We start from the raw sequence: 16,744 nt of genomic DNA, 5'->3' as shown, positions 1-16,744 counted from the left end.
TCTTCAGGGCAGTGCGAACTTTTGGGCGCCCGCTTAGTTCAATGTAGGTATGGACTAAGAAGGGCCCCAAAGCTCGGCGGCCCTATATCACTGATACGGCTGATACGGCGGTAGCTACACCCCTGTTATTAATAAGTATCTTTCCCTACGAAGTGTTTTCTTCGCCGTTAAAGTAAGCTATAATTTGACAGAGAATACTCATGCAATTTTGAAAAATCTAAAGTGTCTGCTTTGGGTTTTAAAGCTGGCATCTTCGTCTCGGCAGTAAGTTCTTACCTCAACTAAATTATCCCATTCCCCACTATCAAACATTCATCAAAGTAATTGTAAATTTAGATTCTTGTAACACGATTTTGAGGTCAAAAGTGGTTGTAATTATTAAACTTATGCTCTCTGATTATAAATTCATTACTCTCAGCAAGGGCGCCGCCAGGGGGGGCAGGGAGGGGCAGATGTCCTCCCTAGAGGATCTTAAACTCGAATGAATTCACCAATTCCATTCCTAATATTCCGTACGCTTAAAGTCAATTAAACTCTGCTCTATGTTATTATTAAAGCGGGAGAGGGGGTGTGGGGAACATGTGGTCTCGATTTTACCTTCAATTCATACTTTTCCTATTCTCCATATCAACTTACCCCCCCTGGGCTGGCTGTGTGTGTGTGGCCCAAGTTTTGGCAAAGTACTTTTTTTGACAACACTTAGCCAACAATTCTAACCTTCATATTATGTATGATTGTTTGAATATTTATTTCTGGAATTTTGAATTAATACAACCGTGTATTTATAAACTTTTATTGTTAAAATAACCTATGAAATCTAAAAATACAACAAAATATTAAGTAATTAAACTAAATAAAAATTAACAAAATGAATTCATTATAAATTAAAGATGTTAAAAACTTAAACAATCGATAAAAATAGATTATAAACTATTAAATACAATTAATAGTGGGGTACAATAACTACGTACTATAGGTTATAGAGTCTCTGTACTATAGGTTAGTGTTCATTAAAACAGCGCCATTTATAAGGCATGGAAATGTTAACTGATAATAGCGCCATCTATATTCCGTCACAGTGCGAACGGCCTGGTGGAACCGAGGACTTGTAATGTGCGGGGTCTGGCTGCGGACCCACGCGACTTTTCAATGTTTTCGTCAGATGCCAGCACCTACCATACATAGGTTTTTCCTTCAATGTACTATCACCTAGTCTCCACCCATACGTCCAACCGCTGCTTTCCGCAAAATAATATCTCTTTTCTGGTAGTATTTTCCCACGTTCTTCCATATACTTCATATTACCAAATTCGGGTTTGGATTTGTAAATTATTTGTGTTAATTCAGGGTCTACTGGACGCATGATTGGATCGCTTGAGAGATCTGTATCGGGTCGTACTAGCTTAGAGTCAAGTTTGGGGTCACCTAGGCCGATATCTACGATGGAGTGACCTTTTCTTAAGTATTTAATACCCGGTATGAATGTGGCGTCGCGTATTGGTTTCTTCCTCCTGTTGTAGCCGGCTACTGCATGGCTAATAGTAACAGTTCCCATTCCTGCGACCATGGGGTGTGCGGTGACATCAGATTCGAAGTAGTTAGTCGGTGGTCTTGTTAACGTGGCCGCCTGTTCTATTTTCTCACGGTGCTTAGTAATCCAATTAAGTCTAAGTCGATTTTCTTTCTCGTAACTTTCGACGAGGAATATAATCACTGCCGGATCTGAGATATCCATTTTAGGTAAATTAAAATTGATACAAAAATGGAAAAATTAAAATTAGTACGGATTGTTGAATGACAAGTTTGAAGTTTTTTTAATGGTCTGTCTTATAAAAATATTCTCTTTAAAACCAGTCCAAAGAGTATTATAATATATTATATAGAAAATCCAGCCAGCTTGAAGAGAAATATCTCTACCATTGACGTTTATTATACTAATACCCTGGACAGGATTTTAAATACAAAATGAAAACTAAGTATTTTTTGTGTAGATTAATAACGCTCCTCTCCAGTGTCTAGAAAACTAAATCTGATATAAAATACATATACCGTTGTATTTAAAAGAAATATTACCTACGTATATTATATTGTATTTAGTGTCTACCTATGGTCCAGATGAGAGTTCTACCAAACCTCTACTATGAAGTTGCTGAAACGAACCTTCAGTAGGAGCACGAACTATGAGAGACTAAAAGCTAAGTATATTAAGCTTCTGGGTCTCATATTCTCAACAGTGGGCCAGAAAGTAAGTTAAAATATTGGAAAATTATAAATATTGGGAAAACTAGAATGAAAAATAAAAATTGCTGACGAGTTTGTTTTTATTTTTTTTTTATTTCATTCGGTATGGATTAAATAGTTACTTTTTTACAGCGTCATTCGACGAAATAGACCGGAATCGTATTATTTTTAAAAAGGTTATCAGATGTTTCTGGGCATCTTCAAAATATTTTATGTACAGACACAGAAAATCTACGATAATATCAACGTGCACTCATCTTTGCTGTTCCGTATCGTACGCTCACTGAGTGAGTCCACGGGATTCATATCGTGTCTTTTCCTTCCTTAACAGTCAGCAAAGCATTTACGCAAAGATCCTATTATTATAATGGTACTACCATTTTTTTTATATTTACTTTTTTGCTGAGAAAATCACTATCGTTTACTATCGGGCATCGCCATTGTCCACCTCACTTGCTCATTTGCCAAAATTTTCTATAAATAAAATTAAATAAATAAAAAAAACCGTCTCTTGATGATCTTGGCACTGGAAGAATATAAAAAACAAAGACTATTTGAAAATTTGTTTAATCATAAATAAATAACATTTTTTGTTTGGAACAAAACAACCTCCATAATTATTCACACACCATACAGCTCGTCATTTAGCGAATTACAATTATTAATTTTCTAATTACTTTCTAATAATACTTACAGCAATCTTATATTAACGTTGTACACATTTTATTACCACAATTGAGATTTTTCATCATGTAAATATCTAACTTTTATTAGAGAGAGTTGGAAAAACAATTTATACCAAGGTATTTTTGGTCACAATTTTTATCAAATAGAGAATTACACTTGTAATTTCATCACTGATTCAAATGCATATATTTATAACTATTATATAACGCAGTACATAGCAGCGGAACTTCGACACTAACTTCGCAACATATTTTGCTTTATAAAAATAAATCAAAATCCAATATTCATTATATAAAACATCGTTTATGTATTTGTATGTGTCCACTGAAAATTCCTTTGAGAATAGTATAACAATGCATTACGACTTCGAGGAGATACACTATGGAGTCAAAATATTTGACAAAAGTGTAAACGATGAAACTAATAATTATAAGTAAAGAATGGATACGACTGGAATGAATCGGCGGTAGCCGTAACTGTCATTCTATTAAAATAATGCGAGGCAACAGTTCCTAAGCGGACGAAAGGAAATTTATTGATCGTACGATAAATAGCGATTCGATAAAACCCGAATAAAATCGTAAGTACTTACCAAAATTACAACTTGTTAGTAATTATATAAAATCGATTATTTACAAAATATGTTGTGCGAATAAAATGTACGATTCTTTGCAAATTACCGATATGATATACTCAAAAGTTATATGTATGCGAACTTCAATTTATATTTAGTTTTAGTCCTAGAACTATAGAGTGTCCACATATCCCTTTACAATAAAGGATGAAAATAATCAATTTACAACTTTATCTCAAAAAAGACGATAAGGTAGTCACTATATTAAAATTGGCACACGAAATGTACAATATTTTTTATACATTTCCTTATATATTTTTTTTTTTATAAAATATTTATTTTGTATTCTGGTATTAGGTAATAAAATATTTAACGTGATTTTAAACGTTTTCGCCCTATTTTAAAAAGTGGACACCCTAACCTAATGACTGTATAACAATGTTACGCCAAACACTAACATTACAATGATGATGAATATTCATGACCCAAAAATATAACTATACAATTTTAGTACATAAACTACGTGAAACATATTTTTGGTATCTTGGTCATAATTATTTAACAACTATGTGACAATTGTTAGGCCCTGTTTTAATGTGTGGTTAGAGTATTTAATCCGAAAATATTATTTTTCTATAAGAAATTATATTTCGGCTACATTTAAGATACGTATCAGTAATGATACCCAACTATCCAAGTGTCCATGCGACTCGCTATAAGAATAGACGAATGAGGTAAAATTAAAACACATTACATTACCTACTTGTAAATGTTCTTACTTAGGTACTTAATGTAAAGCTATTTTAAATGAAGTGTACAAAAATAGTGCCCGGGTGTTCATGATCTTTAACGTTATACGCCTTGCGTTAAATAAATTTCAAATTCGACTACGAGCCTGTTTCACTATGTCCGAGACGAAATTGACGCGGAATCATTTGGTATTGGGTGACGTCGACGTTAATGGACACAGCAACTGACGTCTAACGTCACTCCAACTATTGGCTGACGTTCGACCGACAACAGCGCCCTCATATCCACTCTCATTGACATCGCTGTCACACTACTATAATTGGTCTCTTGTTACATACGTTATCACCTTAGTATTTGGTTGCGAATAAGAGACACATTGGCAGCATTAAAATTAGGTTATATCTAAACCAAATCTAAATCCAGTTTCTAACAAGAAATAAATTCAATTTAAACACAACTTAATTCAAAGAATTTTCTAGAACCTTGTGAAACAGGCGCTAAACCATCTATTTACTAAACGAATATCACTCTCAGTTACCACGCACAATACACGAACGGTCACACAATCACCAACCGACCAACGAGTCGGTTCAGTTTGAATGCAAACTATAAAACCGTCGCAACCATCGGTCCGGTGTCGCCACTAATCACACAATTAATTTAATTCGCTTATATGACAAAACTTGTTCGGTTCTCGCGGCATGGTCAGCGCGTTGTTGCATACGAGTCCGACGACGGGATTTTCGAGATTTTCGTATTTCGAGTTGGTCTCCGAGGAGAGACTGACCGCGCCGCTGCTGTCCCCCTCGTACGTGTTCTCCGTGTCGTCGACGTGCGAGCTTGTGCTCGACTTGTCGTTCTTCTCTGTGGTGTTCTCGAGCGCGTATTCGATCTTCTCTCCGGTGTACTTGTCGTTGTTGGCGAGCTCGATCCAGTGCGCGCGGTTGCTTTTCACGCGGTCCAACATCGGCTGTAAAGCCGGCGACAGTACTGCGAAAGCCTGTAATGATACATTTTATTATTGTATGGTATCGGTACAAATAGATCACATTAAATTTTAGACGTGTTTAAAATCTTTTGATCAATTAAGTGAAATGTAAAAAGAAAATAGTAAAGAACAACATTATTGAAATTATATTCATATTTTGGTCCCCAAGATTGCATTGCCTAGTTTGGGGCCCCCTGTCAATTGTTTTGTTTTAAATTAGTTATAAGCACTAACATTACATACTAATAATAATTTAATTAAGTTTATATGTGTTCCTATTTGTTATGTTTTGTTTGTGCAAATAAAACATTTATTATTATTAATATTATTAATTAACAACATTATCATGAGGTTGTAAATTACCTCGTAAATTGGTAAACAGATGGTGTCGATGAACTTCACTTGCATAGCGGGAAGTTGATCTTCTTTGTCTCTGTTCATTATATCCTGAAAAAAAAATAACGTGTTTCAGATGTTATTTGTGATACTTCTTATTTTGAATGTATACATTTCGTATTACTATCTAGTTCTTTTCATATTATGAAAGGAGAAAACATAGTTGGGAAAAAAGTTGAAATACAAATTATAAACATTGCTCGTGTTTCCTCGTGTTTGTAGATTTACAGCCGTTTACAATAAACGAACCAAATCTCAACCTTCTAGCCGATCCCGAGAATGAATCATTACAATTACACATTCATAAGCATGTCAATAAAACTATGTACTTATTCGTCCATTTTTGAAATAGATCGAAAGAAGCGATCGGGATCGGTTATTGAAAACGTCGATTAGTGTGGCTTGTATTTGGCTATGTACTTATTCGTCCATTTTTGGAATAGATCAAAAGAAGCCATCGGTGTCGATTATTGAAAACTTTGATTAATGGTTGGCGACTCGTGCGCCACATTACAATACACAATACTCACAATAGGAGTTAGATTGAGGTTCTGTCTCTCGAGATCCCCTTGTCTGAAGAACTCGCCGGCGACGAGTGCGGCCACGCGTCGCTCCACGGGCCACGGCTTGGTGATGGCGGCGAGGTCGCACGCCGTCATCAGCATCGCGCGCAGGAGGCCGCGCCGCGCCGCGCATGCGCCCCACGTCACCACCGCGCTCGCCGCGCCCCCCGCGCCCCCCGCACCGCCCGCACCGCCCGCGCCCGCCGCGACCGGCGCGCCGCTCGGACACAAGGCGCCCGGCCCCGCGCCCGTGCCGATGCTCACACCACTCGCCGCGCTCACCACTTCGATGAATGCTGATCGTTTGCTGCAATAAAATACGTAAACTTACCTCTAAGATGTTTTTATTACATAGATACGTTGTCTGAGCTCAATTTTGGCAAGAAGAAAGTAAAGTAATCGCCTGACATTCACGTAGTCAACCTCCAACCACTGTCACGGCTTACTAACTTTTAGTATTTTGATAAATAAAATGCCTTCCTGTGTTTTTAGACGATGTACAAATTATACTCTAACTGTGAATGAAAAAAACGTTTTACTTCATACGTTAGTTATAAGTATACACTATTAACTTATTTTTTTTACTAATAAATGCATTTTATTCGACTGCCATGGCGACGGCGGTCCACGCTCGTAACGGATCTCTGCGAGCTGTAACTGTCGATGTATATATATCCTTTTCTAACGAACGCATGCCTAACCTTTGTATTCCTTCCAATTTGTAATTTATATGTATAGGTATGTGACTATAGTGAATAGTGCGCCGTTTTTATGTGCATTTTTGTTAGTGTATGACGCGTCTATTTGTAAAACGTCATTGACTTACCTAATGTTGCCATTTTACCAACTTACTAATAGTGAACGTGATACAAAATCTAAACATCAAACATTGACGTAGCTCGTCAGTTTGCTTTATGATATTTTAATACAAAAGAGACAATGCATCGAACAATCGTCTCCGGTCTCGGGAAAGAGCGGCAAGTCACGATGAAAAGTGTACAGTGGCCGTATGGCACATGTAAACCAATAGACAACAAGTACTTATTGACTGAGGAACCAATCGCGCGGAATATCGGCGCTTTTTTTTTATATAATAGCTTGGTAAAATCAAAAGTTCACACGCAATTATATTCAGTTCGCTCATGCGCCTTGTCGTTAGGTTGCTTTTGCTAATATAGTACGACAACATTATTGCAGCATAGAAACCCCTGACAAATACGCACATTAAACACATTTGTTCGCACCTAGACTATTTTAAGTACAGTCTATCAATAATAATGATTGTTAATGTAATTACTGTCGGAATTCCATGAGATGCCATATAGTAACTAACCTGAAATAAACAGCCAGGTCGGTGGACAGTATGGCGTCTTCGAGCACCTTGACCACCTTCTCGTAGTCATCTGATGAGAGGTTCAGCAGTATCTGATTGCCGGGCGAGTTGAGGATCATGAGGCACTGGTCGAAGTGGTGGTGCTCCATCGTCGACGTCGAGTACAATTGGGCTAGCGGTGACGACGCCCTGGAATGAACAGCAAAAGTTATGAATGAAGGGTGAAATTGCAAGATCAGTATAGTATAGAAAATAAAAAATTAGAAGACCCAATCCCAATTTTTAATCTCGATCAAATCTCTAGAATAAACCAAAATAAGTCATTTGTAAGCATGGCAAAAGAACTTTATTATGATTGGTCAATTTTGGCGACGAATAGAAAAAAGCGATTGGGATTTATTGAAAACTATTATAAATATCAGCCATATTATATACTGTCCCACTGCTGGGCACGAGCCTCCTCTACTATCGAGAGGGATTAGGCCTTAGTCCACCACGCTGACTTAGTGCGGATTGGTAGACTACACACACCCTCAAAATTCCTGCAGAGAACTACTTGGATATGTAGGTTACCTCACGATGTTTGCCTTCTCCGTTAAAGCAAGCGATAATTGGCAAAAAATACACAAAATTTTAGAAAGGTCTCAAGCACTCACTTGATCTGAAAAGAGTTATTGGTCCCTCGATGATCAAGATCGTGGCACAGGCAGCCAATGATTAAAGCCAAACACTCGAGTTCGCCAAATATCTTCCACCATTGTGTCTCCTGGAAGCAATACACCTTTATGTTAATGTACATAAGGATTCTTATTGGAATAAACATAACACTAAGTAAAATTGTCAAAGTACACACTGAAACACAAGCCACTGAAAATCACTGCTGTTACGATGTGAGTGATAACTTATGCTGAGTTGGCTTTCTAATTGTCGCGGTGTGGACATGGTGTCAGTGTGTTATTTAATATTTCATTTTATTATATACTAGATTTTGGTCGCGGCTTCGCCCGCGTGAAGGGGTTTCCCGGGATAAAAGTCCCGCTATATTTCTCGGGATAAAAATAGCCTATAACCTTCCCAGGATCTTAAACTATCTACCAAATTTACCTACTAACATACCAAATTTCATAAAAAGCGATTCAGTAGATTTTGAGGCAAATCATACAGGCAAACAGAAAAAGGTACTTTGTTTTATATTTATAATATGTATAGATTTTTTATACTTTTCTCTTCTCTTTACATTTCATTTTTAATATTTAAATTCTAATGTTTCTTAACAGAACAAAACTTCAACCACGATGCCAGTTGAACCACTATACGTTTCATAATAATCAACATCTAAAACACACTCACCGTTAGTATCGCAAACATCATCTGCGCGACATTGAACGCATGCCTCCAATTGTGATACGTGACGTTGCGATAGTTCTTCTTAACACTTAACAACCATCGGCACAACACGCCGTAGTCGATGTGAAACCTCTCCACGAAATCCAAGTCCAGGAACATCCTTAAACACGCCCTGAGCGTGTCGTCATCACTCATGTCGATGTCATCAAACGCCAACTCGTGCAGGCTGAAGTGCGCCGACGAAGGTATCCTCAGCGACTGTAAAGAGGACTATCACATTGATTGTATAACCTTGAAGTCAAAGAACATAAAATGAAAAAGAAAACTGAAAAGGAAAAAAGGTGAAATATTCTTAGCGGAATCGAAAGTTATAAATAGAATTACAAGGAACAAGAGCCGTGGTTGCTTATTATGAAAATTCTGTGAATCTATCAAGCTTTTTGTGTAGATATTTTTAAAGGATAAGAAATTGCCAATATTGTTTTGAAAGTCTATATCGTTTCCGATCCTAAACCAATACAATATTATTTGGAAAATAATTTTGCTAATCAAAATGGTTCTGCAAAATAGGTTACAAGAGATAACACAAAAAGATTGAATACAATGTTGTATATCACTAACCAAACAGCTACTTAAGGATAAATAATAAAGATAAAAGAAACGTAAACAAAGAAAAGTCTTACTAAGATACACTTCAGCAAATAATAGCAAACATAAACGAACCAAAAAACCAAAATAAACCATCATCAATGTTTAATTCGTTGCGAATTTTCTAGGCCAGTAATTACACATTAAAACTCCTCTTTCGCAAGACAACTTCGAGTCGAACTGGCTCGGTGCTGAGCGCGTTCATCACATTACAAGTTTGTTAATTATATTGTTGTTTGAGGCATTACGGAGACTCGAGACGGAAATTTTGGGCAAAGCAACGCCATATGGAAAGATATATTAATTAGTTTGTATGAACTTACCCGTAACCGTTGAGCGTCGTCTAATGAGGCTGATGCGTGGTAACTTAGTACCTGTGATAAATGCATTCGATAAATAAACGTACATGGAATTTCAATTCAAAATTTAGGGCAAAGCGATTAACATTGCATATTCGACGATGTTGACATCTATGTAGGATGCTGAACAAATCTGATAGTGGACCGGCCACTAATCTAATAAAATCCATCCGTTCAGGAATTCGTATGACGTCACAGTGAACTGCGACCAAAACGGACAACCCTTTCCTATAATAAAATGACAGGAAAGTGAAGCTCAGCATTAACATCTTCAGCCTAATACAATAAAATCAAATGTCGTGCTGTTTAATTCGAAGATTGTCGAACGTGAATTGTTTTACTAATCCGCTTTATTAACATCTTCCGCGTAAAGTTGTGCCGGTAATCGCTTCAATTGTCCGCCGCGTCGCGAGTTAAGCGTGTCAACATAATTTTAACTACTGTATTGCGCATACTCACGTCAAGTGTTACACTCTGCTTGGCCATCGCGGTGATCGCCTTCTCGTACATATGAGTGTTATGAATGCCCATACCGCAGAAAATAGCGAACGCCTCCACGAAATTCTCATCGTTCTTCGTAAACAAAAGGTCGTCGAACTTGTTGATAAGCTGGAATGAAATGAATCACACGTAAATCGGGCGCCGTTACAGCTCAACCTTCGCAAAATAATTTACGAGCCTGATGAGCAAATTAGTCACACACAACGTTTTTTTGGAACTTTCGATGACACTGATTAATGGCCATTGCTTTGATCGATTAAATCTAACACTGAAATGCGCAATTAACGCGCCTAATCCAATCGGCGACAGAGGGGATCGCGCTAAAAACATTTGCATCTTTAAATTTATCTTTTAAATGAATGAAGTTTTCCGAGAGATAATTCCGAGTTGGGTAGGCGAAGCAACTTAACAGACAACGGTCTCTATGAATACCAAATGGATTGCCAAGCCGAGAAGATTATGTCTGACAACGTACTCTTTTAGCTATCGGGTTTATGCAACACGAAAAAGAAATTACATATTTTGAATACAAATTTCGTATGGTAACTTAGTTTTCAATAAGTTTACATAGTCACAATAAAAGCCAAACTCATATAGGATTTAAATAAACTGTAACAATAATCACAAGATGTACTTAGAGTAACCATATGCCAAGCGTTTGCAGCACGTTCACTCAGCACTCCTCAGAAAATATTTATTTTATATAAAAAAAATATTGGTGACTATGTAGTTATAATCATAATGTCCTCTACTTATTATCTACAGCTTCTTATTTTAGGCAGACATTTTAGGCACCCAAGGCAGTGCTTCCCTTATAAACGGTAATCCTATAAAAGGCACCTAAAAACTATTCAGAAATCAATAAAGCCACCCAGAACACAATATGAAGCGATATTAAACTTTATGTTATAAGTATACGGTCATGAATGGGAAAATAACTTGCGCAATAAAAGTTACTGTACGAATACGTTTGACCCAATAGAAGAGAATAATTATACGATCTGAAACATGGCGAACTTCCAATGTTCTTATTAAATATTTATTTTTCCTTGGACATTCAGGTTACAAAGAATATTTATTTTTCGAAGTTCATGCCTCTTCCAATAGGTTAGAGAAACTCGACCTAGACCGGACTGCAGCCACAATGAATTAAGTTTATACAAAAGTTTCTTAAAAATCCTGTCGCAGTGCGCTAGTTTGCGCATTTGTTACAATTTTGAGAATAATAAATGTTCGAGTAATCTTCAGCACAAATGAGAGATAGTGAAGGTAATTCTAAGATAACAATTCGTTGTTCTATTTAATGACTTTTTAATTAACTTGGTAGAAAGTTTAATCTGTGGACAAGGAATTAGTACCTTATTAATGTGCTTTTAAGTATATTGTAGACAGAATTTAATGGCTGTATTATAGAGGAGAGCGTATACCAGTGATTATTTCAAGCCTGAAATAATTTCTTTATATTACTTATTGGTGTTAATAGAAACAAAATTGGGAACCAAACTCGCGTTGTTCATCTGATCACTCGTTTTGTCATCAACGTTTTTCGAGTGTAAAAGCTAGTACTAAAGTACAAATCTTATTATTTGCAGTTTGTTATGTTTCACTTGTACAAAGATCCAGCTATAATTTCCTTATATTGCTCGCTCCATATGGAAGGTCCTAGGTTAATTATTACAAAAATGAGTTTAAAAATGTTCATGTTTGTAAAAATTGTAATGGCCAACATTTCATGGTTCCTCGTTTATTTATCTTTAAGGATTATTGATTTTTCTTACTAAAGAACATAGAATCATGTGATATATATACTTTAATGCAGCATTAAACCTTGTAATAGCGAGCCAGCGGTATATAGACAGTCAAATTATCTACTAATCTCTCCTACAAACAGACTCCTCATCCCACTTAGTAACCAACCAATGTTACGGAGGCCATTATGAATTCCACCATGTCATGGGAATAACAGTTTCCGATACTCGTTATTTTTGGACAACTTTCACGTATGTCCCTTTTATTATACGCCCGCCCAAGTCTGAAGGGCATAGTTTAGAAGTTGTAACTACCCCTATATTTATATTTATACATAATAGATTGGTTTTTATAGTTGAAAACAAAAAGTTTTAATTACTTTAATATATTAATAAAGTGCTACGAAACGTTTAATTAAGTAATTAAAAAAATTTTTTTTTTTTACTCGTGATGTTGGCAGACTGAACATAATTATATGACGACTTTGGTCTTTTCTGGGTTAAGCAGAGATGTGAAAACCAACATTACACCGGATGTTGGACCCCATGTAATAAGAAAGTAATCTATTGCCATTTACCGGACACAATTTTAAACTTCGGGCTACCTAAAATCCAGATATATCATTTCCCGACCCGGGAATCGAATCCAAAGACCTCAGCATACAGTCCTACTGCAATACAAATACGTCCCCGAAGCAGTCTCAACAAACCTGGCTGCGGACGAAGCCTATAACATTTCCGTGGAAGGAAGACCGCAGCCGTGCCTAATTCACCGAAGAGCGTCACCGCGGAGTTTTAGTTGGTAGGCCGTTGAGTAGGATTAGTTGTATTTAGGGAATCGGCTGGGGCCGCCCGAAGGTCCCCATCAAAACCGGGCAGCTCTTCGTCGGGCCGTAACACAACGGTTACCCCAACATAACCGCTCAATCGCCCCCCGAGAAAGCTGGACGGTAGTAAAAAGGAACTTTCTCCGCGACAAAAAAAATCTCAACAAACTCATTACTTTTCACTACAATACATTGTAATCACATTTAATATCACAGATGCAATGAAACTGCGTGTCCCAACTGCTGGAGGTGACAGCACCAGAATACTGCAGATATTTTTGCATCCACCCACTACTTAGTACTTACGTCACGTATCATGCTGAACTCGTTACGAGCCGTGAGACATTTCTGTTCGCATGGCAATTGTACACATACATATTTTTATTATAAACGCTAAAATAACTGTTTGTGTGTATGTTACGCTTTTACTGCTAAACGAATGAACTAATTGTAATGAAATTTAGTATGGAGAATTCGAGATCCTTGGAAAGGATATAGGCTACTTATTATTCCGGGAAAATACACTTATTTATAGCGGAACTTTTATCTGGAAACTATACACGCGCGTGCCGCGAGCAAAAGCTAGTGTTCTTATAAGATTCACTATACCCGACTCGGAACTGATATTCCAAACAACTGATAAAATTTAGACGATTAATAGTAAAAATATTTCTTCATTCATTCATGCTGCCTAATTTTTCCTTTTCAGATTTTAAGCTACGCCATAAAGCAGTATACTTAAACAATACAGTTTAAAATCAATTTTAAACGTACATATACCCTAAACTGAAAAAAAAAAAACCTTCGTAATTTTTTGATAAAATATATAACAAATCTTTAATATAGTATATATAGTACTGCAATCATTAAATGATAAACTAAAACCAACATTATCGCCTCGAAAACAGGATTTTTATTTTCCTGGTCGACTTATACATACTAAGTTCTCTACAATGTAAAAGTTTATTGGTAAAATGCTACGCGCCTGTGCGTTATCCTGACCATTCTTGTGTCAGCGTATAAAGTATGTAGTGTCGCATACGACCGCATTGCGTTACTGTTCTCCATATACGTTGCCGACGTTTTGAATTTTTCATTAATAACCAGTGTCCGAGCTTAGAAAAAGCACATCTGCCGCATTATTTACGCGGCTTTGTGAAACACATTTGTTACGAGATTTGTTTGCGCAAATATTGGACTATACATTTTCCATTTTGCTTCGTATTTTTCTTTCGCGAAAATCGTCATTTTAAATACAATAAAATGTCGATAGAAATGTTCGTTTAGAATCCGGTCCCATAGTATTTAAAAAACGAGCAATCTTTCTGAAATTTCACGCTTACCTGAATAACTCCGATTATCCTGCCCTCTGAATTCTTAATGGCCATGCAGAGGATTGTGTTGTGCTTGAATCCGGTGCTCTCGTCGACTGAAGGATCAAAACGCGGGTCTGAATAGGCGTCCGCTATGTTCACGGTCTGTAAAATGGTCAAACAAAATGGTTCGATAATTATTCTCGTTTCTTGCAAAGATTATGGCGTCGGTGATTTTTTTTTACTGTCAAATTATATTCATTGAAAATCGTGGTTCAGACGAGGTGGTGGGCCGGAATTGTCAGCTGATTGACACTCTGGAATATATTTTATATCCCACCGGATAGCGACCACCATACGCAAGGTGTTAAAACCGTCCATAGTGGCCCATGTAAGTGTGTCGCGTTCCGGGATCAGCCTGTGTATATCTTGCTTCAACAGGCCGGCATAGTTCTGTCGACTGCTGCGGGGTAATCATATCTCGTCAGTCGACATTCTATTGGAGCCCACTACTTACCATCAGATGCAGTGGCTTCAATTTGTCGTGCACGTGTAGGTAAATAAACTGTCATTAATATATTAATAATAACAATAGAAAATCCCATACTCATTGAAATGCAGACATAAAATTATTTCCTGCATTGTGGTTCTGCAATACACTGAACAATCTCTTCAAAGAAACATGTTCCTATTAAAACATTCCTCAAATACCAATTCTTTTAGGTCGACGGAATGCAGCGCCGAATCTACTGATGTCATCCAATACAAAACTGTATGTAGATATTGTTAAAGTACAAAATCGCATATCCCTTATCATTTAGTTCATATTTTTATAGTTTCCGTATGCTCAACTAATGAAGGTTAACAACTACAACATCCAGTTAATGACATGGCCGTTAACTCATTCCGGCATCAAGCAGAGCACACTCTTGATCAGTTTTGGTACAAAATTTGTCGTAAAATCGTAATCAATCGTACGAATTCGCACGAAAACAAAGGCCCGACGCAATACTACATTATTCAGGAGAGTTCGCACATTAGAACTACTTTATGCAAAGAGTGCGCAATCTCGCTTTATTCCTCTGCGGGTCTTTAAATTAATTTTAATAAAGTGCCAGGACTTTGTGACTATAAAATAAACAATTTAAAAGTTTTAAAGGAAAAAATTTTAGGTACATTTCGATAAATTTGCCGTTTCACGAGTTTTATGGTCTTAATTAAATACAATTCAATTGTAGTATAATTAAAGTTTAATTTGTATAAAATCAACCACAATAAAGTTTTCCTGACATTGAATGTAAAGAAGTAACATAAATCATAATAATTGAACGTTATTTAAATATCCAATTAATTTATTGCATAAGTTCTGGTTAATGAGGCAATCAACAATGATCTGGTACAATACATTGTAAGTTCTATTTATTCTTGCTTTAACTAATAAATCATTCAAACGCTCAAAATTAAGGTGGGTTTCGAGAAGACGCCATTTAGAATGATAGCAGTAGAAAATAACCCAATTAAAATTAAATCATTTACATTAGTCTCACCTGGAGAGTGCAGGTTCAATTAAAAAAAAAAATATTACACCAAAAGTCAAAGGTCAACTTATGGGTTAAACAACATCAAAATTATTTTTACATAAAAATCCTAAAGTAAAATGCGCCACCAAACGCTGGCGCTAAATCTTTACCAGGAGAATACATGCGCAATTGATGAAATAATTGAAATTTTGCTTGTCATTAAGGTAGAATTAGGCAAGAGCGTCTTATAAATCATAATCATAGTAGAAGCCGGTTGCAACATCGGTTATATTGTCTAAATGGCAGATCCTAGCTAAATATAAAAGAGTACCATTTATAATAACTATCTGATATAGCGTCTAGATCATCATCAAAATCGTTATAACCGGGTTATCACGGTATATATAAGAACTCACCTCGCCCGTAGTAGCCACGTATCCAGTAATACCAATGTTGATGGGGAATCGACTCTCGTAAGGCGACGTCCTCGGTGGGTCGGGATCTGTGTCGTCGCCGGCCTCCAGATCGAACACCCGCGAAAAACTACCCTTCGACGCTTCGTGTACTAAAAGTACCTGAAAATAAACAAGTTACTGTTAAAACGGTTTCAAAGGCATAATTGTATCGACTGACGAGGGATAAGTTATCATTAGGGGTTTTTTTCTTTTATTGCTTTGAATGACAAGACGAGCTTGCCGTTCGCCTGATAGTAAGCGATACAACCGCCCATAAACAGTAGAAACAACATCCAACACCTTGATTTACCAAGTATTGTTTGGTATTCCACTGCGCTTGCCATTCTGAGACGTGAGATGTTAATTATTATATGGTATTTTTTCCACCTCGCAACAGCTCGGAGTCTGTCATTAAGCATGGTAAAGTCAATAGGCTGTTTGTCAGGATCTCAATATGTATCGCGCTTATAGGTGGCCTTCTAATCATTAGTTTT

At 36.7% G+C, this 16,744-nt stretch overlaps 2 protein-coding genes across 14 annotated transcripts in view; both read right to left on the bottom strand.

Annotated features, from left to right (window-relative positions):
• Positions 1-889: 889 nt before the first annotated feature.
• Positions 890-1,771, bottom strand: LOC115448300 (the record flags this gene model as incomplete). The annotated part of the gene is made up of 1 exon (XM_030175696.2): positions 890-1,771. A coding segment is annotated over one exon (708 nt), but the record flags the coding sequence as incomplete, so codon positions are not given.
• Positions 1,772-2,791: 1,020 nt separating this feature from the next.
• Positions 2,792-16,744, bottom strand: part of LOC115448299 (dual 3',5'-cyclic-AMP and -GMP phosphodiesterase 11) — a 239,158-nt gene continuing 225,205 nt past the window's right edge. For 12 of the 13 annotated variants that reach the window (XM_037437274.1, XM_037437276.1, XM_037437277.1 and 9 more), the window contains 10 exons: positions 16,212-16,370; positions 14,306-14,440; positions 10,346-10,495; positions 9,851-9,901; positions 8,883-9,149; positions 8,189-8,298; positions 7,533-7,721; positions 6,167-6,506; positions 5,604-5,687; positions 2,792-5,252 (listed from right to left, as the gene is read on the bottom strand). In XM_037437274.1, coding sequence (XP_037293171.1) covers positions 4,908-5,252; positions 5,604-5,687; positions 6,167-6,506; positions 7,533-7,721; positions 8,189-8,298; positions 8,883-9,149; positions 9,851-9,901; positions 10,346-10,495; positions 14,306-14,440; positions 16,212-16,370 — 1,830 coding nt within the window. In that variant the 3' untranslated portion in view covers positions 2,792-4,907. The remainder of the gene's footprint in view (positions 5,253-5,603; positions 5,688-6,166; positions 6,507-7,532; positions 7,722-8,188; positions 8,299-8,882; positions 9,150-9,850; positions 9,902-10,345; positions 10,496-14,305; positions 14,441-16,211; positions 16,371-16,744) is intronic. The other variant, XM_037437268.1, reaches the window with a different exon arrangement.

This window comes from Manduca sexta, chromosome 10 (genome assembly GCF_014839805.1).
Source record: "Manduca sexta isolate Smith_Timp_Sample1 chromosome 10, JHU_Msex_v1.0, whole genome shotgun sequence".
Lineage (NCBI taxonomy): Eukaryota > Metazoa > Arthropoda > Insecta > Lepidoptera > Sphingidae > Manduca > Manduca sexta.
The sequence above is the reverse complement of the archived record's forward strand: the minus strand, read 5'-3'. Positions and strand labels throughout refer to the sequence as shown.